Raw genomic sequence first — 27,373 nt, forward strand, 5'->3', positions numbered from 1 at the left:
CGTCTTCTGATTCCAGTCGGTGGGGTTTTAACTTAAGTACTTGGGATCAGGCTACTTCCTGGAAAGGCCTTGGCTAAGAACACAGGGGAGAAAAGAGTTGGAAAACCTTTTTTGTTTCACTCAAATATGGGCCCTTTTTTTCTCAATAGTGCAGGTTGAAAACCGACTCAATGAAAAGAGAAAAAGAGACAAGAAGATGGATAGAGGAGAAAGAATAGAAAAACTGAACCGAGGAGGAGAGAGACAGAGTGTGTGAGAGAGAGAGAGAGACAGAGAGAAAGAGAGAGAGAGAAAGAGAGAGACAGAGGACAAGACCCGGACACCAACACTATCTTTCCCCCGATCCCCCTTGAGTGTTCGAGTGTAATGTCTTTTCTTGGAGACCCTACTGGAGACCCTACTGGTTTGTTTCACTGTGAGGCTGGGTAAATGTAAGACACATTTCCTTGACTAAAAACATTAAAAGTCTAATAGAGACTGCATCCCTCCAACTACAGGAGGGTGGAGTTTAGCCCCTATATTGTATAGTAGCCGGCTCAGTATTAGCCAATTAGACTTGGCTGTGGTAGGCCCCATTCAAACACAACCCCTTGGACCCTGCTTAGTGGACATCCATGCTAGCTAGAACAGATCTTACATGACTGGATGGATATAGGAAGGACTGGCGAAAGCCTTGCTTCAGAGCAGATATGCAAATCATGTTGGTGAAGGTCAGCTTTCTCCATCTTGCTTTTAGGCCTATTCATCCACCCCTTCCAGCCCGGTCTTGGGGTCTGGGTGGAGGGTGGGGGGCAGGGTCCACGGAGCTGGTGGTGTACGGGGGCCAGAGGTACTACACAGGCAGGGCTCAGCACTACAAGCAGCGTAAGGGCCCACAACATTTCAAGTGTCCATCAAAGAAATAAAGAATTAACAGTGAAACAGAAATAAAATAAAATGGCTACACCAATTTTTTTTTTGTCCCCAAAGTAATATTTCATTTTAACATATACAATTCTTAACACGAGGGAATGAGGAATAAGCATCAAAGTAGTAGAATAAGACAAAAAAAAACAAAATAAGTTAATAACTTTTTTTTTCATTCTTTCAGTGTTCTGTGAAGGATAAGAAATAAATATTACTTCAAAAACTCAAATCAGGGTGATATTTCTCACAAGGAGATTCCCCAGCATTCAAAGTAGCAGTGTAGGGCGAAACTTTGAGAAGTGCAATTTAGGATGATGATCTCAGTAACCATGAGACTTAACAAGCACAGTCTCTGATGTCATAAAGCTTATCATTCACAACATAATACCCAGCTGAAGATGTCATAAAAGCAGCTGGTGACATCGTAAACAAGTCAATGACATCACTCACCCTGATGTTAGGTCACCTTGGGGGTACAACTCATGAACTCATGCCATACAGCTTTTTCAGGAAGGAGAAAAAAAAAATTAAACAAAATAAAGAAAAACAATTTTTTTTTTTTCTTCTAATAAATATAGTGCCTTGCAAACTTAGCATGTATCAACAGATGTCCTGGGGTTGGTCACAGAGAAATAGTTCTGTCTTGTCGTTAGGAAACTTAAGTGTAGGAACTTAAGTACTCAAATGTAACTTTTAGTTTTTGAGTTCTCTCTTAGGGCAGCTACAGAATATAACTTTTGAACGTTTCAACCTGCAAAATGAACAAAGCAATACTGTCCATGCCACATCATTCACTGCCACTCTGAAGAGAATAAATCTTTTTAAAAATATAATTTAAAATGCACAATAAACACATATGTCAAACAGCAACAGAGGCAACAGGTCTATCCTTGAGATCTACCTTTTACTCCTTTTTTTTTTCCTTTTTCATCTTTCATTTATTAAGCTATTTGTATGTATGTACAAAAAATAAGCAAGTTGAATTTGCTTTTGGACGGTCACACAGATTCACTGTGTCTTCGAAGAGGGGAAAAAAAAGGGAGATAGTTTAAAAACCTTTCGACAAAATAAACCTACTACAAGAGTTATTGCTTGTTACTGCTGGATAGAGGATGAACAACTATTCCAAAAGTTTGTTGTAGTTTCTTTTCTTTCTTTTAGAATTGTGCCAGGTTTTCAATGGAGAGCTCTGAAGTAGGCAAGTGCAGGATAACTTGTGTGGTAGCTGCTTGTTGACGAAAAATAAAAAATAAAACATTTTACGATTCCACTCGTTGAAAAGGTACAGAGCACCCACATTCGAAAGGGGGGGGGAATGCATCGTATTCGCATCTCCCCTCCCGCTCTGTCATCATCTCTCTAGGCTTGGTGTGGTTAACATCGTTCATGGCAGATAAGAGATTGTTGTCAGAGCATTTGGTGTTTTTTTTTCGTTTGATCTGCACTTTTGTGACGGTTGTTTCACATAGCACCGGTTCCACAATCCAGAGCTCTGGTATGACGAAGCAGAGAAGCGGAAGAGAGGGATTGGACGAGGACGGGAGCATGTGAGGGGGGAGGGGGGGGTAGGGAGGGAGGGGGGAGACATGTTGAAACGATGAGGAGACTGGTGCCCACCCTCCCCACAGTGTTCAGAGCAAATGTCCAGGTGACACTTCCTCGATTTGTTCTGGCAGAACAAATGCACTAGGAGCAGAGGGCCCAGGCCCACAGAACACACTCAGAACCACAGAGCAACACCCGGAACGTGGACCTCATTCAGTCATGGATGTCATATTTCCATATATATACCGTGTAAAACATTTCGAATGCATTCGTGGTAAAAGAAGAAGTTTGTGTTTCTTTGAAAACCAGAAACCGCAAAAAGTACACTTTGATGACCATGAAAAGTAATCTCTTTTTTTAGAAAAGGGGAACTTTATCATCGTTGCTGTGTTTGGGATCGTGCGAGTTTGGAGCGGTGTTCTATGAGGTGGATCTGAGTGCTGTTCTATGAGGTGGATCTGAGTGCTGTTCTATGAGGTGGATCTGAGTGCTGTTCTATGAGGTGGATCTGAGTGCTGTTCTATGAGGTGGATCTGAGTGCTGTTCTATGAGGTGGATCTGAGTGCTGTTCTATGAGGTGGATCTGAGTGCTGTTCTATGAGGTGGATCTGAGTGCTGTTCTGTGAGGTGGATCTGAGTGCTGTTTTATGAGGTGGATCTGAGTGCTGTTCTGTGAGGTGGATCTGAGTGCTGTTCTGTGAGGTGGATCTGAGTGTTGTTCTGCAGGTAGATCTGAGTGCTGTTCTGTGAGGTGGATCTGAGTGCTGTTCTGTGAGGTGGATCTGAGTGCTGTTCTATGAGGTGGATCTGAGTGCTGTTCTGTGGGTGGATCTCTGGTCCGAGCCGGTTCCGTGTCCAGGTGGCTGAAGGGAGGGGGAGAGGGAGAGAGGGGGAGAGGGGAGGAGGGGGAGAGGGAGAGAGGGGGGAGAGGGGAGGAGGGGGAGAGGGGGAGAGGGGAGGAGGGGGGAATTGTAAGTCCCCCTCATCGCAGACAGGAGAGTGTAAATTGTCAGGTGACAGAGTTGCCACGGGGACAGCGAGGGGGTGGGGGCTGGGGGATGCAGGCGGATCGACGGGCTAGGCGACAGGAGGGGGTGGTGGGGGGACGTTTGGTATGGGTGACTGGTGCGGTGCTGGCGTTGAGGGGGCGGGGCCTAGGGGGCGAGGCGGGGCCTAGGAGGAGGAGGAGAAGGCCAGCTTGACGCTGCAGGAGGAGTAGCCCTCGTCGCTGGCCAGGCTCTGCAGGCTGCTGTGGTCGTCCAGGTCGCTGGCGCTGCCCGTGCTCACGCTGTCCAGCTCCCCGTGGGAGAACTCGGTGCTTTCCACGTCCACCTCGATCTCCTCTGCAGGGGGACAGGGAGGGCTTGTGACCTTTGTGTATCACCTGATATGTGTGTGTGTGTAGGTGGGTACAAGTGTATCACCTGATATGTGTGTGTGTGTAGGTGGGTACAAGTGTATCACCTGATATGTGTGTGTGTGTAGGTGGGTACAAGTGTATCACCTGATATGTGTGTGTGTGTAGGTGGGTACAAGTGTATCACCTGATATGTGTGTGTGTGTAGGTGGGTACAAGTGTATCACCTGATGATGATGTGTGTGTGTGTGTGTAGCCGTGTCCGTCCTGCTCACCTTGGTCAGAGTCGGAGCGCTCGGAGCAGACGGTGGAGCCCACGCTGTCCATGCGTATCCTGTCCCCCTCCCCCTCCCCCGCCCCCGCCCCCGCCCCCCTCCCCTCCCTGCAGCAGGTCCAGCTGGCGCTGCAGGTGACGCTGCTCTCGCTCCAGAGACTCCAGCTGGTACTGGCTCTTACGGTCCGCCTCTTCAAGTTTCTGATTGGACAAGGGGAAAGAGAGAGAGAGAGGGGTTTTACTATGTAGTTCTTAAAACGGGGGGGGGGGGGGGGGGGGGGGGGGGGTTTCAGAACAGAGGTCAGGTGAGGGGGGAGAGATGGAGAGAGCAGGAGAGAAAAAGAGAGAGAGGAAGTGAAAGAGGGAGAAACAGAGGAGAAATGCGAGAGAAAGGGAGAGAAAGAGACACAGAGAGAGAGAGAGCAGCGGGGAAACAGAGAGCGAGCGAGTCGTTTGCTCTTGTTTGTCATTTCCATGTTCTTTGTTTACTACCGCAATTACATGCCCCCCCCCCCCCCCCCCAGGGTTCACCATGACAACAACCATCAATACTTTGCTGCCACGGACACATGTGAACCCTGTCACCGCTGGTCACGGCTGCCAGCGCAAGGACCGTCGCCCCTGGCAACTGGCCAAAACACAGCTCCGTCAAGAAGAGAGAAATAGACTGTGTGTGTGTGTGTGTGTGTGTTGGAGCCGGCCTGCAGCTCGCTGGACAGGGGCAGGGGGGCAGCGTGTGGGCCTGTACCTTAATGTGGGACTTGGCTTTGTTGAGCAGCCCCAGGGTGGTGTGTCGGTTGCATTCAGGGCCCAGAGGAATGAGGGACTTTAACCGCTCCAAACACAACCGCAGATGGGCTCGCCTGTAGGGAGAGGAGGGGGAGAGAGAGAGAGAGAGAGAGGGAGAGAGGGAGAGAGGGAGAGAGGGAGGAAAGAGGGAGGGAGCAGGGGGAAGAAAAATAGATCAATAAAACGATATACAACGTGCGATATAACATGTACAGAGAAGGAACAGTCAAAAGGTCAAAGTGTGTGCTTGGTTCAAGTCAGGTAGTCAAGTCTCCCTGCTTCAGCCTTCACCCACTCACTACAACAACAACCACAGCAGGATGTGTCATGGCACATATTGCATTTCTAACCTGTATTAGAGACCAAACCTGTATCGAACCAGTATTCCATGGGGTTAGAGGGCTCAACACAAGGAAAGGGGACCATTCTACCCCCGTCTCCCTGACAACAGCAGAGTTGAGAGGTTGGCTGAGAAACGGAGGGCCCATAACCTAATCAGTAGTCCATTAGAGCTGGACTAGACTTGTAGCTGACACTATCTGGAGCACTAGACTGAGTGTCAGACAAGACGTGTGTGTGTGTGTGTCTCCAGCCAAGACTGCAGCCTTAGCTAATGTTTAAACCTGACAGACTGCAGGTGTATTGTGGACACTGGACTCTCTGCTTCTTAAGCTGTTGGGAGGAGCTGTGTGTGTGGTGTGTCAGTTTCAGGGTGTGTGTGTGCGTGCGTGTGTGTACGTGCATGCAAAACTATTTGGAAAACTATGAGTGATACGTCTCGGCTGTGAGGGCGGGAGGAGGGAGGGGTGGTGAGCCGCCTGGGGTGAAGAATGATGACACACACACACACACACATCAGGTGATAGCTATCAGTCTGGTTCTCAGTCTGGCCGTGTTATCAGACTATTCACAGGGGGCACGGAGCCCTCTATCACTCTTTATCAGCAGTCAGCCAGCCTGCCAGCCAGCCAACCAGCCTGCCAGTCAGCCAGCCAGCCTGCCAGCCAGCCAACCAGCCAGCCAGCCAGCCAATCAGTCACCTAGTCAGCCTGCCAGTCAGGCAGTCTGCCAGTCACCTAGTCAGTCAGTCAGCCTGCCAGCTAGACAGTCAGTCAGCCTGCCAGCTAGACAGTCAGTAATCCAGTCAGTCAGCTAGCCAGCCACCTAGTCAGCCAGCCAGCCTGTCAGCCAGTCCAGGTGAGGACAGGGAGAGAGCCTGCGTCAGCAGCTGCAGGACTGCATAGTGTTAGGAACAGGCCTGCCATCCTCTGGTGCTATCAGGCTCTCCTGGGACATGTCTGGGACACATCACACACACACACACTTTTGGGTGGCCTTTCTGCCCCTATAAACATAATCACACTCCCATTATAGCTTGCAAAATGTTATCAGTCTCACATCACACACACAAACTAGCGTGGACTTTGACGTGGAGGGGGGGAGGGAGGGGGGGGGGAGGAGAGATGGCGACATGTCTCGACGTGTCTGTCTAGGAGCTGTGGGGTCAATGAGGCCCTCACACCCTCCTCCTACTCCTCATCCACCGCCTACTACCTCACAGACACACCCCACAGGGGGAAGGGGAACTGGAGACCTAACCTGACCCTGGCTGATGTTCCTGAGCCAGCAGGCGGTGGGCGGCACACTTCCTGGTCCCTGCACTTCCTGGTGCCTGCACTTCCTGGTGCCTGCACTTCCTGGTGCCTGCACTGACTGTGGACACTGTGTTCCCATCCAGCCCTCCCTCTCACCTTCCATCTAACCCTGAACCACAGGTCTCAGCCAGCTACAGCAGGATCCTGAGCCAGATGATTGGTAGGTGTGTGTGTGTGTGTACGTCTAATCTCTGCCTGCGTTACGTGACCTGCTGAACATTCTGTTAAGGCCACAAGGGCAGGAAACACACATGTTCAAATAAGACAGAGAGGAGAGAGAGAGAGAGAGAGAGAGAGAGAGAGAGAGAGAGAGAGAGAGTTCAATAACAGTGTATGTGGAAAATTAGTACACCCATTAAAAAGGTCACATTAAGGGGTTAAATGTTTTAATCCTTGAGCATAAGTGTTTACTGGTCCACAGGTCAAAGGTTGTAATCCTCTGACTGGAGCTGTTTGGGGCCGGGGGACCAAACAGCTTAAGCTTTGGTCAGCAATACAATACAAACAACTTGTGAATTTTACTGGTCTCCCTGTGTAAACAGACGCTGCTCTGAAGGCCTTGACACAGCCCAGTAGAAGCCAATCTAAGCCATGCTAGGCTACGCTAAGAGTGTGAGGTTGTGTGGCGATTTCTTTTGTCTTTTTTTTTTTACCTAGAGTGTGTTGTCTCGGATAAACACTGTGGGGCTCTCGCTGAGGTAAACTGCCACTGTTCCGAGTTGGCCTGGCAACAGGAAGCTTCCTCAGAGCTCTATCCCATGTCAGAGTTAGCAGCGCTGCTAGAATGGAGCTAGTTCTCCGTCTTTAGTAACACAACACAAAATAGCTCCCCTCCCCTTATGAATAGCTGCTAGCTATTAGCGTTCGCTAATCTGCCTTGTTCTTTGCCTGTGAATGCTCACGTGCTAACGCTACCCCGGGTAGCTGAGAAAGCTGCACTACGCTAACCTGCTTGGTTCCCTAAACTGATGAATAGAATTAGCCCTGCGTGCCGTGAATGGGCACTTTATCCGCGGCAGATTACGCAACGCGTGTACAAGGGCTACCACGGAGCCCTGCACTAGGAACAGGCACGCACTGGAGATCAAACGCCATGGCGGCAACAACAACAACAACAGCGGCCAGATTATCTTGTCCGGATGTGGAGAAACATCCAGGGGGAAACTGGGACTGGGACTAGCCTAGAAAATAGGACTGGGACTAGCCTAGAAAATAGGACTGGGACTAGACTAGAAAATAGGACTGGGACTAGACTAGAAAATAGGACTGGGACTAGCCTAGAAAATAGGACTGGGACTAGACTAGAAAATAGGACTGGGACTAGACTAGAAAATAGGACTGGGACTATCCTAGGACTGTACAGTACATATGTATGTACAGTACAGGCCTATGTATAGCACTAGAACCCTTACAAATAGCATGTTGAGGAAGGCAGCCATGCCTGCTGCATGTTGTTCATCATCTACTTCCTGGTTCCTTATCTTAGTCCTAGGAGAGGCTGACTATTCTCCTACTCACCTGATCCTATTTGACACACACACACACACACACACACACACACACACACACACACACACGCACACACACACACACACACACACGCACACACGCAGCCATGCTTCCCTTTCCTTTAGAGACAATGGTGTATTACCACTCCACAGTGTGTATGTGTGTATTACTGCTCTTTCTGTGTTCTGTTTTTGACAGCACCAGATGGTTACAGGCGCCCATGTCTCTCTACCATCAACCACACTTCACACCTTTCTCCATCCCCTCCTCTTTCTCCGCCTCCCCTCCCTCTATTTCAGCCACCCCCCTCTTTCTAACGTGGCCAAACCTTCCTCCAACACACCCGCATCTGCACACTTCAGAAAGCTTCTCTGAGCACACAGCCCAGTACCTCCATGCCTACGCATCTCCCTCTCCCCCTCCCTCCCTCCCTCCCTCCCTCCCTCCCTCCCTCCCTCCCTCCCTCCCTCCCTCCCTCCCTCCCTCCCTCCCTCCCTCCCTCCCTCTCCCTCTCTCTCTCTCTCTCCTTCTCTCTCCCTCTCTCTCTCCTTCTCTCTCTCTCTCTGTCTGTGTCTCTCTCTTCACTTGCCACATATGGTGTTTTATCATAGTTTTGATGTTGCTTTGTGTGTGTGTGTGTGTGTGAATTTGAGAGACTTTTAACTTCTTCAGGCTGGAAGACATGACATGAGCATGGTTAGAAACCAAACGCAGACTGATGAACACGTCCATGTTTCTGTGGCCAGGGAGGTACCTCTGATGCCAGGCTTGGAGCAGGAAGCCGGGAGAGTTCGGCCAATTATTTGTCATTTGGATCCCTCAGAAGAAGGATCCTATTGGACGGCGAAGAGGGGATTGGGGGGGGGGGGGGGGGCAGGCGGTGGTGGTGTTGGGGGGAAATATATGGCTGGCCTAGATTCAGAACTTGTGAATAAGTAAATAATGAATGACTTCACAAGCCATCCAAGATGTGGGACATAATGACATGTTGGGCTCTTACGTGGGCGGTCAGGTGCCAGGCGCTGATACAACTGGCATGTTTCTGACGCACACGTACAAACGCACACGCACGCACTTGTGAACACGTACGTACGCGATCACACAACACAGGACATGCACACGCACAGCCAGAATCATGGACACGCACACACACACACACAGATCCCTCTCCCATCCCAACCCCCTATCTGACCTACTTCCTTCTGGGAGAGCAGATATGACCTTTCACTTAGAAAAGACACTAATTACAAATCCCGAGGATGGCGCGATAGCGATGATGATAGCGATGATGATAGCGATGATGATAGCGGTGATGACGGCTAGCTCGGCGGTGTACTGGATGTGGGCGTACTGGGTGATGGAAGACTTCATCACATGGTCGTAGCACTACTGTTAGCCTGTCGCTAACCAGACAGCAGTCCTCCAGTCTGAGAGAGACCTCCACTGGTCAAGCCGGGTCTGAAAGCGCCACACAACCTAACTGAGAGTCAGATTGTTAAGCTTCATACGAGGCAACAGAGGGACCTAGATCAGATCGATGTCGAAGGATTATACCCCGGGGGTAGTGCCTAATCACACACACACACACACACAGAGAGATATGGATTTAGCTCAAATGTATAGAAATGGGTTGAATCTATAATTCAAGGCCTAAAAATACCAAACATGAGGTGTTGAGCTGAGCCCGGCCCGAACTCTGGGGAAATACGGTTTAGACCTTCGATCATGCAGAAGGGAGAAAACACGCGTGTTGCATGTCGACGTGCACACGGCAACACGCGTGTTGCATGTCGACGTGCACACGGCAACACGCGTGTTGCATGTCGACGTGCACACGGCAACATGCAACACACACAGGGCTAACTGGGTCTTCCTTTAAGCCTGAGGCCATGTTACATGTGGCGTGCAGCTCCATGTGTGCCACTGTGCACAGCTCGGTCTTTCAAAACACACGTACGGGCGAGGGCAGTGGCCTCGGAGCTACAGGCACGCGCACACACACACACACACAGAACGTCCAGTGTTTGCTGGTTACTTTTGTTTGCCTGGCCGGGCTCACACAATAGGGAGGGTTGTTTATCTGGTAAGGATGGCCCTTCTATGATTCTCTCATTTCTACCCTCCCCCTCTTTTTCTCTCTCTGTCTCTCTCTGTCTCTCTCTGTCGCTCTCTGTCGCTCTCTGTCGCTCTCTGTCGCTCTCTGTCTCTCTCTCTCTCTCTCTCTCTCTCTCTATCTCTCTCTCTTTCCCCCGCTGTCTCTCTCTCTCTCTCTCGTTCACGAGGGGCCCTCCAGCTCGCTCCATCACATGACTGCGGTGAGGTGGCGGGTCACATGGTTGCTCCTGGCCTGACAACAGGTTTCATGGCCAACACAGTCTGTGAGGCCATGCTGTGGCAGCCTCCCAGCCTCCCAGCCTCCCAGCCCCTCAGCCTCCCAGCCCCTCAGTCTCCCAGCCTCCCAGCCCCTCAGCCTCCCAGCCCCCTAGCCCCTCAGCCTCCTAGCCCCTCAGCCTCCCAGCCCCCCAGCCTCCCAGCCCCCCAGCCCCCCAGCCTCCCAGCCCCTCAGCCCCCCAGCCTCCCAGCCCCTCAGCCCCCCAGCCCCTCAGCCTCCCAGCCCCCCAGCCCCTCAGCCTCCCAGCCTCCCAGCCCCTCAGCCCCCCAGCCTCCCAGCCCCTCAGCCCCTCAGCCTCCCAGCCCCTCAGCCCCCCAGCCTCCCAGCCCCCCAGCCTCCCAGCCCCTCAGCCCCTCAGCCTCCCAGCCTCCCAGCCCCTCAGCCTCCCAGCCCCTCAGCCCCTCAGCCCCCCAGCCTCCCAGCCTCTCAGCAGCAAGCTGGGCTGTGTGTCTCCGGCAAGCAGCAGCACCCGTCCTCCCCCTCGCCCTGGTTGCCAGGGGACTGACCCGTCCTCGACAACCCTCCCAGTCCAGCCTCAGTTACACCTGCAGCCGACTCAGGAAGTTGGAGCGTACGCTCAGTTAAGACAGCCGGCACGACGCGCCAGGAAGTGGCGTGGCTCTTGGAAGCCGATTGGACGAGAGCGTGAAGCGAAGGCGCGCGGGCTGTTACTAGGGCAAAGGTAACCAGGCAGGCTGTGAGGGCCAGTATGATGGTGGGCGGTGACAGCGATGCCGGAGGTGGTGGTGGACGCCGTCATCTGTCACGTTTCCGAGCTCACCCTCTCTCCCGTTACATTAACAACACACACAAGCGCACATGTGTTCACACACAAACACACAGTTCTCTCCATAGCTGTAATCCTTCCTCTCCTCTCCCTTTTCTCCCTCAATGCCCTGCAGCCTCCCTCCCTTCCCCCCTTCCCCCCTCCCTCCCTCCCTTCCCCCCTCCCTTCCCCCCTCCCTCCCTCCCTCCCCCCCTCCCCCCTTTATCCAATGACGGACAAACGTTGCTCTCCGTTCCAGTGTGAAGCATAGGCCGATGGCAGAGAGGAAGTGATGGAGGGAGGAAAAAGAGGGGGGGGGGGGTGGGGGGGACGCCTTCTATGTATGTGTAATCTGCCCGGAAACGAGCGCATCGAGCCATAGCAACAAAAGCTACATAGGCTCCCTTTCCTGACAGACAAATTATATAGTAAACGCGGGAACTGAACCTCACCCTCAATGGTTTTAAAGGAAAAGTTGCCACATATTTTCGCATTTGACACTATTCTAGCTTTTATCTCTTCGCCGTCAAGATCTCAAAGAGGTCGTCGACGGAGCCAACATTCCTCTCGTTCTCTCAAACCCTCAAACTCTAGGAAACGTCGCTCGGCTATAGATAGAAAACAAACGGAAAATGTCCGACTTGTGGACATGGTGGAGAGAGGGTCCTGTCAGGGCAGAGAACGGGAGAGAGAGGTGATCTCTCACCGCTCTGTGCCTCTTGTTCAGAAAAGGAGACGTCTATCCAGGACAATGAGGCCTTTGAGTGTTTTACGACAAGGAGACAACTGACAAGCAATTGTTATGTTTGACTAACAGGCCATAGGAATGTTTGGGAGCTAAAGTTCATTAGCAAGTCTTGGGATTCAATGGTGGTCACAGATGGACAACCCCTATATTCCGAGAAAGTGTGTGCACGCGCGTGTGTGTGTGCGTGTGTGACGGAGAGATGGGGGACTTCCATAGTCGCACAACAAGATTTATGGGTACTTTTGGAAGATCCGGCTGTGGAAGGTGATCAAATCCTGTGTGAAAACAGACCCAACCGGACGACCGACCAATAGGATGTTTAGTCTGGGACTGCAGTGGAACTCACTGCTGAGAAAACAGCCCGACCGCTTGAAGGAAATCATCCAGAACCCACTGGCGCACTAAAAAAAGAGTTAACAAGGGTTAAATCCGTGTGGGATTTGAGGGGAAGCCCTTTTAACCAATCGACTTTGAAGGACGCATGTAAATAAAGGGAATTGTAGTCAATTACTAGGCAGACTAGGGGACTTGGTCACGCTGGCCGTCGGACACCGTGCCAGGCCACGTAGCGGAGTGGTATCTGCAGCCATGCATGGCAACACAGCAACAGAGGGCCCGGGGGGAGGGGGGGGAGGGAGGGGGGGAGGGAGGGAACACACTGAACCAGGGAAGAAATAGTGGAACTAAAGAGAACGAATGAGAGAAAGAGAGAGAGACAGAGAGAGAAAGAACAAGAAAAAGAGAGAAAGAGAAAGAGAAAAAGAAAGAGAGAGAGTGAGAAAGAGAGAGAAGGGGGGAGGAGACTAAACACAGAGGAGGGAGGAAAGGAGCTGCTAGAAAACAGCAGCGGACCAACGAGAGCCGAAACAAACAAACGGAAACACGTCCAGAAATAGAAGAGGGGAGAGAGGGATGAGGTGGAGGGAGAGAAGGGAGGGAGGGAGAGAAGGGAGGGAGGGGTTCTGTACCAGCTGTGCAGTGTGTGTAGCAGGCCTGCCCCAGAGAGGCTGGGCCGAGGCCCATCACTAACACATGGATTAGTCCACACGTGCACACTCTGCCTCTTAATCTGGTCCACTGCAGCAGGGCAACACAGGAGAGGGAGAGAGAGAGAGTTACAGAGAGATAGGGGGAGAGAGAGAGAGTTACAGAGAGAGAGGGAGAGGGGGAGAGAGAGGGAGAGGGGGAGAGAGGGGGGGAGATATTTGTAATAGTGAGAGGGATTGCAAGAGGGAGAGAAAGGAGAGGAGAAAGGCAGGAGAAAGAGAAAAAAGAAAGAGATAGGGACATAAAGACAGGGGCAGAGTAAGAGAGAGGAGGGAGACAGAGAAAGCGAGAGAGACGGAGAGAAAAACTGCAAAAGAGAGAGGAAGCGATGCCCACTAACGAGCCACAGGCCTTACGAGCATCAGAGGAGCACGCGACTCTGGAATCCGTAAAGCCTGTGCTGATGAGCCTGTGCAGATCAGCCTGTGCTGATGAGCCTCTGCAGATCAGCCTGTGCTGATGAGCCTGTGCAGATCAGCCTGTGCTGATGAGCCTGTGCAGATCAGCCTGTGCTGATGAGCCTGTGCAGATCAGCCTGTGCTGATGAGCCTGTGCAGATCAGCCTGTGCTGATGAGCCTGTGCAGATCAGCCTGTGCTGATGAGCCTCTGCAGATCAGCCTGTGCTGATGAGCCTCTGCAGATCAGCCTGTGCTGATGAGCCTCTGCAGATCAGCCTGTGCTGATGAGCCTGTGCAGATCAGCCTGTGCTGATGAGCCTCTGCAGATCAGCCTGTGCTGATGAGCCTGTGCAGATCAGCCTGTGCTGATGAGCCTCTGCAGATCAGCCTGTGCTGATGAGCCTGTGCAGATCAGCCTGTGCTGATGAGCCTCTGCAGATCAGCCTGTGCTGATGAGCCTCTGCAGATCAGCCTGTGCTGATGAGCCTCTGCAGATCAGCCTGTGCAGATCAGCCTGTGCTGATCAGCCTGTGCTGATGAGCCTGTGCAGATCAGCCTGTGCTGATGAGCCTGTGCTGATCAGCCTGTGCAGATCAGCCTGTGCAGATCAGCCTGTGCTGATGAGCCTCTGCAGATCAGCCTGTGCTGATGAGCCTGTGCTGATCAGCCTGTGCTGATGAGCCTGTGCAGATCAGCCTGTGCTGATGAGCCTGTGCAGATCAGCCTGTGCTGATGAGCCTCTGCAGATCAGCCTGTGCTGATGAGCCTCTGCAGATCAGCCTGTGCTGATGAGCCTGTGCAGATCAGCCTGTGCTGATGAGCCTCTGCAGATCAGCCTGTGCTGATGAGCCTCTGCAGATCAGCCTGTGCTGATGAGCCTCTGCAGATCAGCCTGTGCTGATGAGCCTCTGCAGATCAGCCTGTGCTGATGAGCCTGTGCAGATCAGCCTGTGCTGATGAGCCTCTGCAGATCAGCCTGTGCTGATGAGCCTGTGCAGATCAGCCTGTGCTGATGAGCCTCTGCAGATCAGCCTGTGCTGATGAGCCTCTGCAGATCAGCCTGTGCTGATGAGCCTGTGCAGATCAGCCTGTGCTGATGAGCCTCTGCAGATCAGCCTGTGCTGATGAGCCTCTGCAGATCAGCCTGTGCTGATGAGCCTGTGCAGATCAGCCTGTGCTGATGAGCCTCTGCAGATCAGCCTGTGCTGATGAGCCTGTGCAGATCAGCCTGTGCTGATGAGCCTGTGCAGATCAGCCTGTGCTGATGAGCCTGTGCAGATCAGCCTGTGCTGATGAGAACCTCACCAATCAAAACAAGTGTCACATCCTCTGCCCTTGCTTGATCCCTCCCTCCCATGGAAGCCCTGGGTCAGAGCAGATTTGGATTACAGTCCAATAACCAGGACGGGCGTTCTGACACCCCACTGGGGGGGGGGGTGAAGATCCAGACAGATGTTGGATCTGAGGGAAGGCCTGTCATGATGTCATCCCCCATCTCTCTCTCTCTCTCTCTCTCTCTCTCTCTCCTCTCTCTAGAGCTGATTTAGACTGCTGATGGGGGTCTAACCCACACACTTAATCCCCCCTGACACACACACACACACACACACACACACACACACACACACACACACACACACACACACACACACACACACACACACACACACACACACACACACACACACACACACACACACACACACACACCTTGTAACTGTATCCCTAAACCTAGTCTCAGGAATTACGGGGTTCTTGCGTCCGTCAGTCAGGAAGAGAAACACAGTGAGGTAGTTGGGAGAGTGCGTCCCTCATTGGTTGGCTTCTGAAACTCCAGGGGCACTGGGATTGGACGAAATAAAGGCCCCCACCCCCGTCCCCCCTATCTGGTCGTGAGGAGAAATCTAGCATCACACAGATTGAATTTAGTTTGTTGTTTTCAAAACGGCCTCTGGTGTTTTTTTGGCCCACTCTTTTGAGTCATGGTTTTGTCAGGCAGAACACTGGGCGAGAGATTCTAGAAGGGTAGGGAACGTACAGTAGTGCACTCTGTTCTGGAACAGACCACTGTGGAGTGACGACTGTCCTTCGTGGAAAGAAGCTTATCAACGAGCGTGACCTAGTAATGATTAAGTGGTCCAAAACACTGAGTGGGAGTTTTACTATGGAACTAATAAGAAACAGAGTGAGGGAGGGAGTGAGGGAGTGAGGGAGGGAGGGACAAGACAAGACTTCAATTTCCATTCAAACCATCTCTCCTTTTAATTACTGTATCGAAATCGAGCCTTTCCTGAAAACTCAAGCGTTGCCTTTCATGGAGAGAAACACACCATCCGTTTGCCTTCTACCTAAACACAGTCTCGTCTGGCCTCCGGCACCAATACATTCCCCCTGGTCAGTCCTGTTACACTGCGTCCTAGCCTGGAGTGATATGATGATAGCTTGGCTCCCCCTGAGCAGAGGCACACCAGGGAGGCGCTGAGATAAGCGGGGTCGGAGGTCAGGGGCTGGGAGGACGGGGGGGCTGACCCTGTCAGGACTTATCCACTCTGCAGTCCAACACTGACGCCTAATCTCCTCCTGCCGATGGAGGGAGAGGCAGGAGGAGGAGGAGGGAGAGCGGGAGGGAGCGGAGGGAGACGTGGATGGGAAAAGAGGGAAGGATTGGCGGGTGTGGAGAGGGAGGCGTCGGGGGAACGGGTGGGAAGGATGGAAGGGAAGCGAGAGAGGGCCGGATGAAGGGGTGGAGGATGCGGAGAAATGAGGAGTGGAGTTGAGATGTGGGGGTTTGCGAGGGTGACCTCAGATTCTCCCGCCCCCACCCCCACCCCATTTCCGGCCTGCGTCCATGGCAACACCCGCACCAGCCGCTGACGCGTCTCCCACAGATGCCCCTGTGTTTGTGTGTAACTTCAAAACACTAATTAACTTTGGCGGTGTCTTGGTGTTAATGAATGTGCAGAGGCCGTGTGTATGGTGTAAATCTGGGCTGACCCTGTACAGAGAGCCGCGACCTTGGAGGTGGTCATCCAGACCCCTAATCCAGTTCAACTGGCTTTACCTTTGACTTGACCATTACCTGACTGATAAGCTATATAATTAGGGTTGGAGTGGAAAGCCAACAGTAGGATTGCTTTCCAGGAACAGGGTTGGGCAGCCCTGGTGTAAATAGCCATTGAAAGCCACTGTGTCCTAGTGTGTGTGTGAAAGCTTCTTTTGTAATTCATCTTATTATTATTTTTTGACAGGTGTTGCCTCTTTTTAACCCTGAGCTCGTTAACAGTTACTCTATGGCCTAATAACTCAGCCAACAGTGAATCAGTCAAGGCTAATCTAGGTTAACCCTCGTGCTGCCTTCGGGTCACATGACTCAAAGGTTCATAACGAACCATCGTTGTCTTTACCCAATTTCACCCAATACAAAAACAAATCAAACTAATGTTCTTTTAACCTTCGCAATGTGGGGAGTCTGAGACAGCAGCCAAAGGCCCGGCTAAATGAGCCGTGACTGTCTGCGCGTTCCTGTTGCCGCTGTGGCGCGAACCAACCAACCCCCTCGCCTGCACCACCCGAGGACGAGGGCCGCGCAGCACCGCTCGCCCCGCGCAGGAAACGAGACGCTTTGGTCTGTAATACCCCACTGGCGACACCAAGTCGAAAGATGTGCACGGGAGACTTGTTTGAACACCCCCCCCCCCTCCCCCACTCCCCGGCTCCCGTTGTAAAGGGTTTAAGTGGAAAAACGAATATAAAAGTTTCTAGTGAGGGCGCCATGGCAGCTCATTAGCAGTGTTTACCACAGCTACCGTCCTGATAAACCACATTAATTTTGTTTACGTGTGTGAGGGTCACGGCTTGGCTGGATTTACAGCTTGGGGTAAACGCATGTTCTGCTGTTCTATTGATTCTCCATAAACAGAGCCGTAATATAGCCCGTGGAAACACACATTTAATCGTGAGCCATGTAATTCCCCACTGCTGTACAACTATAAGCCTGTGTATTCATCCCGAGGAGCACATAAGACAAGCTATGCTAAGCTGTAAGGCGACAGAATGTGCCAGCGACAATATAGGAGAAAAATATGATAAAGGACCGTAGGTTCCTGAATGAACAGACGCCATATTCTCGACAGAATCGTCCAGCACTTAGCAACCCTTCGCCCAGCATAGCAACAGCTGATGGCAACGTCGTTTCGGTGGCAAACCGCCAGTGAAACAGGTCTGTAGGAGAGATCACATGATCAAAGAGCAGGAAGTGGCGGCAGCACGTTATCTGGTGAGGCCTGTTCGAGAGAGGGATCTGGAGGAATGTGGTTTTCTGCTTTTCTCAGAGCCTCTTTCATCTCTGGCTTGTCCCATCTGCCTGAGAGCAGGCAGGGGGCAGCCCGGGGTTATCTGGGCCTGTGGGGGCTGGGAGGGGGGCCGGGAGGGGGGCCGGGAGGGGGGCCGGGAGGGGGGCCGGGAGGGGGGCCGGGAGGGGGGGCCAGGCATCACGGTCGCAGAGGTGTGGAGCCCTGATAGGGATGGAACTCAAACCCCCTGGCCCTCTCAACCTGGCCTGACAGCGGGACAGAACTGGGTGTGACGGATTGGCCAGATGGAACTGAAGGGCTTCCGTGGCGTGGTTCCGGAGCGTACGGAGCGTAGGTTCTAACTTGTGATTCTACGCAATGAACTGCACATTTGGATGCCGGGGTGGTGTGACGTGTACTGTACAGGTCGTGCTCGCAAATTGGATTAGACACGAGGAAGACCGGAGGGCAGGATTGGAAGTGACTTGGACTACAGCTTTTAAAAGATGGATTACCACTCTAAGCCTAAATCACTCCCTTTTCTTTCCACTTTTTGCTTTATGCCTAATGTAAAATTGATAATTGTGGCCATAAGGGAGAAACTACCCAGCAACACTAGAGCCATAGTGAAAACTGTATAAAAAATTAAAAAATTAAAAAACTGTATACCAAATTACAAAACAACAGGCGCTATCTGCAGCCTCGCATGCATTCTGTACAGCACGGAATGTTCTAGTCACGTTTCAGTAGCTGACACCGTAGTTCGGCGCTGCCCTCCTCACCCACCTTATCTCCACGCCACATCCCACACAGAGCGCCGTGGTGGTTGCCGCAGCGATACCCGCCACGTGGGCGCTATCTGCACGGCCCAGTCGACGCGGCAGGAACGGCATCGCATGCGAACGCTGGCTCAGAGAGTCGATGACACATCAACTTCCTGTCTATATTTAACTAGCTAATTGCCTGCCTCTGCCTCCCTCGAACGTCCTCATATTTTAGACGGGCAGTCAACCAGGACGAAAAAATGATGATGGGAATAATAATGGGTGGTGATGTGAAAGGTAATTACCGCTAATGGATTAGGACACCTACATATTTTGGTCGCGCCCAGACCCACAGCTGGTACTGGTGCTGGTTAGACAAAGACATGAGCCTGTCTCTACACCTCTCTGTTTACTGTACATCGTCAGTGTGCAGCCCTCTCCTGTTTACCGTTTCCAAGCCAACCCTTTGAGTCTAAACAGTCACCGCTAGCTACTACTGCATGTGGGTGGTGGTGGCAGGGAATCTGATAAGAGTTTTCTTAGAAAACCACCTTCTAGCTCAACCAACTTCCCTGCAAACGATGGAACTGAGGGGACTGTTCTGGGGACTTCACAGCTCCTGAGGAACTTACAGAGAATCTTGTGAGAACCAGCCAATAGGAGAGGTACTGTACTACATAAGAGTTTTTTCAAATGTGTCCTATAATATCCTTCTGATTGCCCTTTGTTTCTATGGCCCGCTACTCAGGTCGCAATTACGGGTTTCAGACCTTTGTATATGGGGCACGCACGCACACAACCTTGCATAACCACCCCAAAAGACTGAGTGAACTCTTGTTTTGGTCCTTTTCCGTGTAACTCAAAGCCCTTAGCAACCACTCAGTTGCATAACCCTTTGTAAAGTGGTGACTCAGGAGAGAGAGAGAGAGAGAGAGAGAGAGAGAGAGAGAGAGAGAGAGAGAGAGAGAGAGAGAGAGAGAGAGAGAGAGAATGCCCTTAGCTTAGCAGATCTAGGTCAACCCTTACTTCTGGTTGTGATGACCTGTTGCAGAGACGAAGAAACGAGGCTTAGGACAGAGCACAGGAGGGGGACTGGCAGGCTGAAGGAACACAGGATATGACCCGGATGTGACCAGGATGTGACCTCACCGCGACTGTGATTTTCAGTGTTTACACAGAGCTTTCGTAAGAGGGCAACGAAGTCCAAAGTGAAGCCCAAAAAGAAATGTCGAGAAAGGCACTGACTTTGCGATCGAGTAAGATCTCTGTTGTGTATAATCGGCGAGCAATTGTTGCACTGCGCCTTGTCAAACACCGACAGTTCCTTGATGCTAACCACTGAACACTGTTAGAACAGTGCCCTTCTGGGCCTTGATCATCCATCACATGCATGCTTTTGTAAGTTGCTTTGGGTACAGGCCTTTGCTGAAGGAATACATGTAAATGTCATTTGCCTGTCTGAGTTTCACTTTCAATTACAATAACACGTGACAAAAGACAAATGCTAAATACACTTGGGGGGGGTTTCACATTCTCTTTTCGGCGCTGACGTGTGGCTTACCTGTTTTTCTCCAGCTCGTTGTGCGTGGACCTGCAAACAGAACAGAAGGAAGCTTTTAAGTTTACATTTTAAATTTTACATTTAGTCATTTAGCAGACGCTCTTATCCAGAGCGACTTACAGTAAGTACAGGGACATTCCCCCCCGAGGCAAGTAGGGTGAAGTGCCTTGCCCAAGGACACAACGTCATTTTCCCGGCCAGGAATCGAACCGGCAACCTTCTGATTACTAGCCCAATTCAAGCATCGTACACCATGACAAGACAAGACAATAACTATTTCCCACAGTACAGACAGTTGGTCCTGTACAGAAACTAATGTTTGTTTAGTTGTGTAACGAAGTCAAGTCTGTTTGGTATTGTAACTTACTTTAACTAACTGAATGTATGGTCATGTTCCGCACTTAACTAACTATGCATCTACAGTAACTAAATTCAAATGTATGGTATGTGCTGTAACTTACTGTAACGTATGTTACATACAGTAAATAGTGTCTGGCCTTAGCTCATCATGAGGTGGGCTGGATGTTCCTAACGAGAGATTCTGCCCTGTAGGTGCCACATCAATCGCTGCACAGCACACAGACAAGCTTTGTTGCAGTGGGGCCTGTATGTTCCTGTGTTCTGTGTTTCTGTGCCTGAAAGTGTGTGTGCACGGGTGAGGATGGACGAGCTGCCTGCGTGTGTGTGTGTGTGTACGTACGTGTGTGTGTGTGTGTGCTCGAGTGTGTCCATGTGAGAGCACATGTATGGCTCCTGGAGTGTGCGTGTGTGTGTGTGTGTGTACGTACGTGTGTGTGTGTGTGTGCTCGAGTGTGTCCATGTGAGAGCACATGTATGGCTCCTGGAGTGTGCGTTCTCGCAGGTTGTGTGTGTGTGTGTTGGAGTGTGCGTTCTCGCAGGTTGTGTGTGTGCTGGGGAGAGAGTGTGTCTGCAGCCGGGGGTTCAGTGCACTGTTAATAATGCAAAGTGAGTAAGCAGGTCCCATAAGAGCTTCTTTGTGTGGGAACATGCCGAAGAGAGACATCCCTCTGCCATGCTCTCAACACAAACAGGGATGGGGGTGAGGGAGGGGGGAGGCAGGGATGGGGGTGAGGGGAGGGGGGAGGCAGGGATGGGGTGAGGGGAGGGGGGAGGCAGGATGGGGGTGAGGGGAGGGGGGAGGCAGGGATGGGGGTGAGGGGAGGGGGGAGGCAGGGATGGGGGTGAGGGGAGGGGGGAGGCAGGGATGGGGGTGTGTGTGTGTGTGGGGGGGGGGGCAGGGATGGGGGTGAGGGGGGAGGCAGGGACGGGGGGGGAGGGAGGGAGGGAGGGAGGGAGGGAGGGAGGGAGGGAGGGAGGGAGGGAGGGAGGGAGGGAGGGAGGGAGGGAGGGAGGGAGGGAGGGAGGGAGGGAGGGAGGGGAAAGATGGCACATCTATGTTTTCACAGCTTCCAACTGTCAAGTTGCAAGGGACTATGGGAATTGGCGCCCCTTCCGAGAGTGCATTTTTTAAAGTTTAATAATTTACGCCAATATAAATACCGTATGTCACCATTAGAAGACATTACGGCTTGTGTGCGTGTGCGTGTGTTTGGTGCGTGTGCGTGTGTGTGCGTAAGCAGGACCGGGCATCAACTGAACTGTGGCTGTGAATTTGATTGAGCCAGATCACAGAAAATTACAGAAGTTGTTGTCAGTGTGTAGCACAGGCCAGACATGCAAGGACCTGGCAGATTTATTTTGACTTGCAGGGACATGTACAGCCATACAGAAGCATGGGCTGTTTCCTGTTTTTGTGAGTGTGTTTTCTTTCACTGGTATGCGAAAATAATAGGGACATTCTTCAAAGATGTCTTCAATTACTGAGATGGAATGTAGGCTGCACAGACGAAACCAAACATTCCGCTGCCCTGTCACAATAGACGAAGCAGCTATTCATGTGCTGCACACAAATGTATGTTGATGGATCGAGCCTTAACCCTCTTTATCTTTATGGCAGCCAGTCACCATCCCCCCTCTTCAGTGTAGCTACCATAACTCTGGATCAGTGAGAGCCCTCTAGCCCTAGCCCCAGCCCTCACCCCAGCCCCAGCCCCAGCCCCTCACCCTAGCCCAGCCCTCACCCTAGCCCCAGCCCCTCACCCTAGCCCCAGCCCTCACCCTAGCCCCAGCCCCTCACCCTAGCCCCAGACCCTCACCCTAGCCCCAGCCCCTCACCCTAGCCCCTCACCCTAGCCCCAGCCCCTCACCCTAGCCCCAGCCCCTCACCCTAGCCCCAGCCCTAGCCCCAGCCCTCAGCCTAGCCCTGCCCCTCACCCTAGCCCCAGCCCCTCACCCTAGCCCCAGCCCCTCACCCTAGCCCCAGCCCTCACCCTAGCCCCAGCCCCTCACCCTAGCCCAGCCCTCACCCTAGCCCCAGCCCTCACCCTAGTCCCAGCCTCAGCCCCAGCCCCTCACCCTAGCCCCAGCCCTCACCCTAGCCCCTCACCCTAGCCCCAGCTCTAACTCCAACCCTCACCCTAGCCCTAGCTATAACCCCAGCCCTCACCCTAGTCCCAGCCTCAGCCCCAGCCCCTCACCCTAGCCCCAGCCCTCACCCTAGCCCCTCACCCTAGCCCCAGCTCTAACTCCAGCCCCTCACCATAGCCCTAGCTATAACCCCAGCCCTCACCCTAGTCCCAGCCTCAGCCCCAGCCCCTCACCCTAGCCCCACCCCCTGCCCTAGCCTCCAACCCCCCCAACGTCAAGCCTGCAACAGAGGCCCGAGGTCCATTAAAACAGATCAATCAAAGTGGAGCTGGGTTCAGCTACACGCCCCCTATTTGTGAATCCGTCATCATAAAACACACCGGACGCCCCGTGTGCCGACAGCTCGCCATAAGAGCGTCGGGAGTGTCTGCGGCTCAACAGGAAATGCAGAAGCTGATATTTGCATGGTGGTGGTGAGGGGGGGGAGGGGGGGGGGGGGGGGAGGGGCGACACACACAGAGGGGAGGAGGTCCTTCCATGCCACACACAGTGACATGGAAGGAGCCACACAGCCCGTCTCTCTCTTTATCGCTCCCCCTCTACCCCACCCCCCCCTCCCTCCCTCCCTCCCTCTCTCTAACGCTGTCAACGAGATAAACAAACACAACTCTGTGCGTCGGCAGGGGAAAGGGGGAGCTAGCGCGAGATAAGCCCATCTCTTTTAAGCCACGTCCATGTAACCGGGAGGAACGGCTTTACCTGTGCGAGTCGCTGTCCTTCTCACCGCAGGCGTTGCCAGGCAGAAGTCAGTTGTGCCACAGCGGTAATCTACCCATCCCTGGTTTGTGAAGCCTATTCTCACATTAATATTAAACGGGGTCTAACTCATGGCTCGCCTAGTCAATGGGGGAGATTGATGTCGACGGGGGGATTACAATGCAGTACGGTGTATGGCACTGATAAGATCCTCACCTTACGGCTGGAGTTTAATGCATCCTGTCGAAGCTATCTCCTCTTGAAGGGACGCTGTGTCTGACTGCACGAAAAGCTCTACTGATAAGCCCGGCATCTACGCCTCCATGCACACACTGTGACTACTATTAAATCAAAAGGCCTTATACGTTTTCCAGCAACTGTGTAATTGATATTGGGTCATAAATGCAACGTTTTTAATTAAAGTGATGCATGTACGAAACTGTTGATTATATCTATGACTTACACCGTCATAAAGGTCACACTTTGTGAGCTGAACTGCCACCCGTCTAAAACGTTTAACACTGAACTGTGTTATAGCACGCAATAATAACTGTGCTATCAAAGGTCTCCGTATTACACCTTGCTCGCCTGCAAACAACACCAGCCGTAAATAGGAGCAGGTTCTCCTTTTAAGGGACAGGGACAAAAATCCACCAATACCCTCGCGATTATAGGAACCGCCACAGAAATATTTTAACCGGGTGAATTGAAAGAACATTATAGCACTGTATTAATCATGTCACAAAAAGTGTCTACAATTGTTTTTCCACGTAGATAAAGCGCATAAAACTGCGGCGATCTTCACCGTTCAGGCAGTAACTTTCACTTAGTCCCTAACCTCCGCACTGCAGTCACTTTGACAATCAGCTGATGAACACTAGCTCAGGCTGTTGACGCTCTACCCTCCCCCAAAGCCAAAGACAACCTCTGTACATGAATGTATTGTACGCGTGGCCAATATAATGGTTTTTCTTGAATATGCTACGTGGCAAACACTCACTTTTCCCTGCAAACGGTGGAAAAAGAAGCATAGAAAAGTATGTTGGAAACACTGTGCTGCTGTAGCAACAGCTACGCTTTTGTTAAAGCGGTTCTTGTTTACCCGACGTTTCAGTGTTGTATTGGGAGTGAGTGAGATGCAAAGGTGTTCGTTGTGCGAACAAGTAGCTGCTAGCAAATGAATGACAGCTGACACATGATATTTTAGGAGCAGAAACAAGGAAATAGAAGGCACCCACGACGACATACCTGTTATGGTTGTTGTTGAACTTCTTGTTTCGGAATTTCCTTTGCCTCTGGTAGTTTGTGTTATCAATGAAGGAAAGGTCGATGCATATCCGTGTTCACATTCTGTTTTAAACAAAACTGTAAGTTAGCATAGCTGGTTGAGTTTGAAATCCACCACCATATGCACCGTAGACATGACTCCGGAGGAAAAGACACAACCTTAACACTTAATAATGGTAATATATTGTGCAAACTCTTCAAATAGTAGGCTGTATTTTTTCTTAATTTCCCCCCACAATATTACTTTAACAGCATACAAATGATACACCTGTCAGAACGTTTAAACGTGACCAGCTGATGTAGCCTGGCGTATATTCTCAGGACAATATGGACCTATGTTCCTACATGTACGTCTCTTAAATTGAAAGCCTACCTCTCTCTCTCCTTTCAAGATATTCGGCAGCTTCCAACAACCTCTGGATGTTGATTAATTGAACAGAAGTCATTCTGTGTTGGATCTATCGTACGTTAGCTAGACGTTTCTTTTAGCTTTGATTCGATTTTAAGAGAGGTATCGCTGATTTATATTCACAAGAGAATTAGCCTGGCTCCTTGGTGAGTATTGTGCAGAAATAAATAAAATCAACGTTATAAATGTCCTTATATTGTCGGTTTCTTTGCTGGCTCTTGAGCCAATTGTCAAAAAAAGCCAACAGTATTGCAAGCTAACTGGTGCCTCTGACAGGTTTAGGCGCTAGAAAAAAATTTAAAACCAGTGTAGCAAAGTATTAAAAGTACCTAGGAAACACAATTACAAATTGTACAAAAGGGATATAAACAATATAAAAAATGTCCCCGATATCCCAGCGCCTGCAAAGTCCCTGCTGCCGATTATATCCACTCCTCCCCCAGTTTGTTTACCTAGCTCCCAGCTGGGTGGAGAAGTACTAGCGTGGGAGGTTGGTCTCACCGCGAAGCTTTATGGGAAACAGAGTTCTTATTCCACTTCCCAAAGGACGAGTGAAGGGCCTGCTGCACCGACCGACCGTAGGCTATTGAAATGACAGCAGCAGTTTTAACTTTTAGGTAATATCCCATACATTCGTATGGCTTTCTATCAATGTAAATACGATTTCAAACTAAAAAATAGCAATCAATGTCCAATATAAAATGTATTTAAAAAATCTGCTCAATCCTCTCAAATTGTCAAGGACACATTTTCCTTGATTGTCTTTCAGTCTGAAAGTATCGTCAATGCCCGACTAAACTATGAGAACAGATATGGGACAATACCAATCAAACTGATATTAAAAGCATTAAGAATAGCCATTTATAAAAAGTTAAAGTAACCTTAACTGGTTTTTGTAGAAGGGAATAGACATTACAGGTCTGAAGATCCACTCTGTGCAGATCACAGAAGCATACTCTGGCCTACAATCCAAAGTAACGAAATCATTCAACATAAAAAACAACATTCAGACTACATCTTCATGTTATTTTTCACGAACACCTCTTCTAACTACATCTCCCACCAGTCCTATGCCCCCTATGGGTGTACTCCTCGTCTGAAGCCAGGCCCAGCAACACATGACATCACCGAGATACCGGCGTTTGATTGGTGACTGGTTTTGACAAGCATGGCCAACGAACTTGGACTTGGCCAATCACAAAGGGATTTCGCGCCATGTGGAACCCATGTGGCAACACCCACAAATACCAGGAAGCAAACAACCGAAGGAAAAAAAATACAGAAAGTGGTGCAGAACCTCTACGAATGAGGATTATGATGGGTCACAAAAAGTTGTACATGTGTTGAACATGTACATTATTTTTTGCCCCGTTCCAGCGTTATCTTGATATAGACTCAACAATGGTATACTGTTCAATTAGGCAAATAGCCGACCTAATACTTATAGGCTAATAGGCTACTTCTAATCATAATATTACATAATATTCCAAAATAAAATAACAGTTACCTTAAAATTAGAAATGGTAATAGTTTAGCCTTCAATTCTCACAATCAAATGAGACTAAATCAGCCTTTTGACAAATGACGATTCCCAAGACTTAGTAAGATTTCTGAAATTTCAGAACAGAAATGACTCTGAAACATTCTGATCCTGATTTGGTCTCTTTCCATCAAGGCCGAGAGCACAATGACATCATGCAAAAACGGAGTTGTTGGACGGCGCTGCGATGTCAGATTCTACTCAGTTTGAGTGCTCGGTTTGCCCCCCAAAAAAACACTTACACCCACACCCATATTCCCTATTATCATCCCAATCTCTGCAGCAGTGAAATGTGCAGCGAGGAAGAATACAGGCTGAATTATTTGGCTGCAGAGAAGGTGTACGGAAAATCCTACAGATAATTGTTTATATGTGAGGGGAAATCATGAAAAATAACAGCTCGTCATCTGTAGGTCAATAAAGGATAAGATAGCCAATGTATTTGTGTCCGCAACTGTCCACATTGGTGTGAAATAACCAGGCTTGTTTATCAATGCATACGGACCACATGTTAAGGATTTTATCTCATTTGAATGAACTGATCCCTTTGTTGTCTGAGTCTATTGACAACGAAACTTGTTTTCCTCCACGTTAACAACACGCCAAAAACAGTAAAAACTTCACCGAGGTTAAACTTACTTCCATCCTTCCTTTCGGCGGTCTCGATATAACTAGCAGCTTCCAGTAAAACTTGGACGTTTTTCAGAAAAGTGTTGATCTGGTCCATTGGAGAGTCTCCTGAGTTGAAGACGTCATTGAAAGGGCAGTCAGACATCTCATAATCTTGCTGGTCCATTGATGCTTCGGAGTCGAAAAACACATCTTCAGTTTTCAACCCGCTACTCTGTGTCTCAATTCTGGCCATTTTCGTGTAGTTCTAGGGGCTTTGCGGTGACTTTCTGAGGGAAATTAACAGTGAGGCAGCTATC

General features: G+C 50.7%; 1 protein-coding gene across 1 annotated transcript; it reads right to left on the reverse strand.

The window, feature by feature from the left end:
* Positions 1 to 3,451: 3,451 nt before the first annotated feature.
* Positions 3,452 to 27,373, reverse strand: mxi1 (max interactor 1, dimerization protein). The gene is given in 8 exon segments (XM_067259522.1): positions 3,452 to 3,794; positions 4,084 to 4,168; positions 4,170 to 4,283; positions 4,831 to 4,945; positions 20,005 to 20,034; positions 24,457 to 24,520; positions 24,523 to 24,558; positions 27,084 to 27,373. Coding segments are annotated over 8 exon segments (840 nt in total). The 5' UTR covers positions 27,310 to 27,373; the 3' UTR covers positions 3,452 to 3,624.

Source organism: Osmerus mordax, chromosome 21 (assembly GCF_038355195.1).
Source record: "Osmerus mordax isolate fOsmMor3 chromosome 21, fOsmMor3.pri, whole genome shotgun sequence".
NCBI classification, from domain to species: Eukaryota; Metazoa; Chordata; class Actinopteri; order Osmeriformes; family Osmeridae; genus Osmerus; species Osmerus mordax.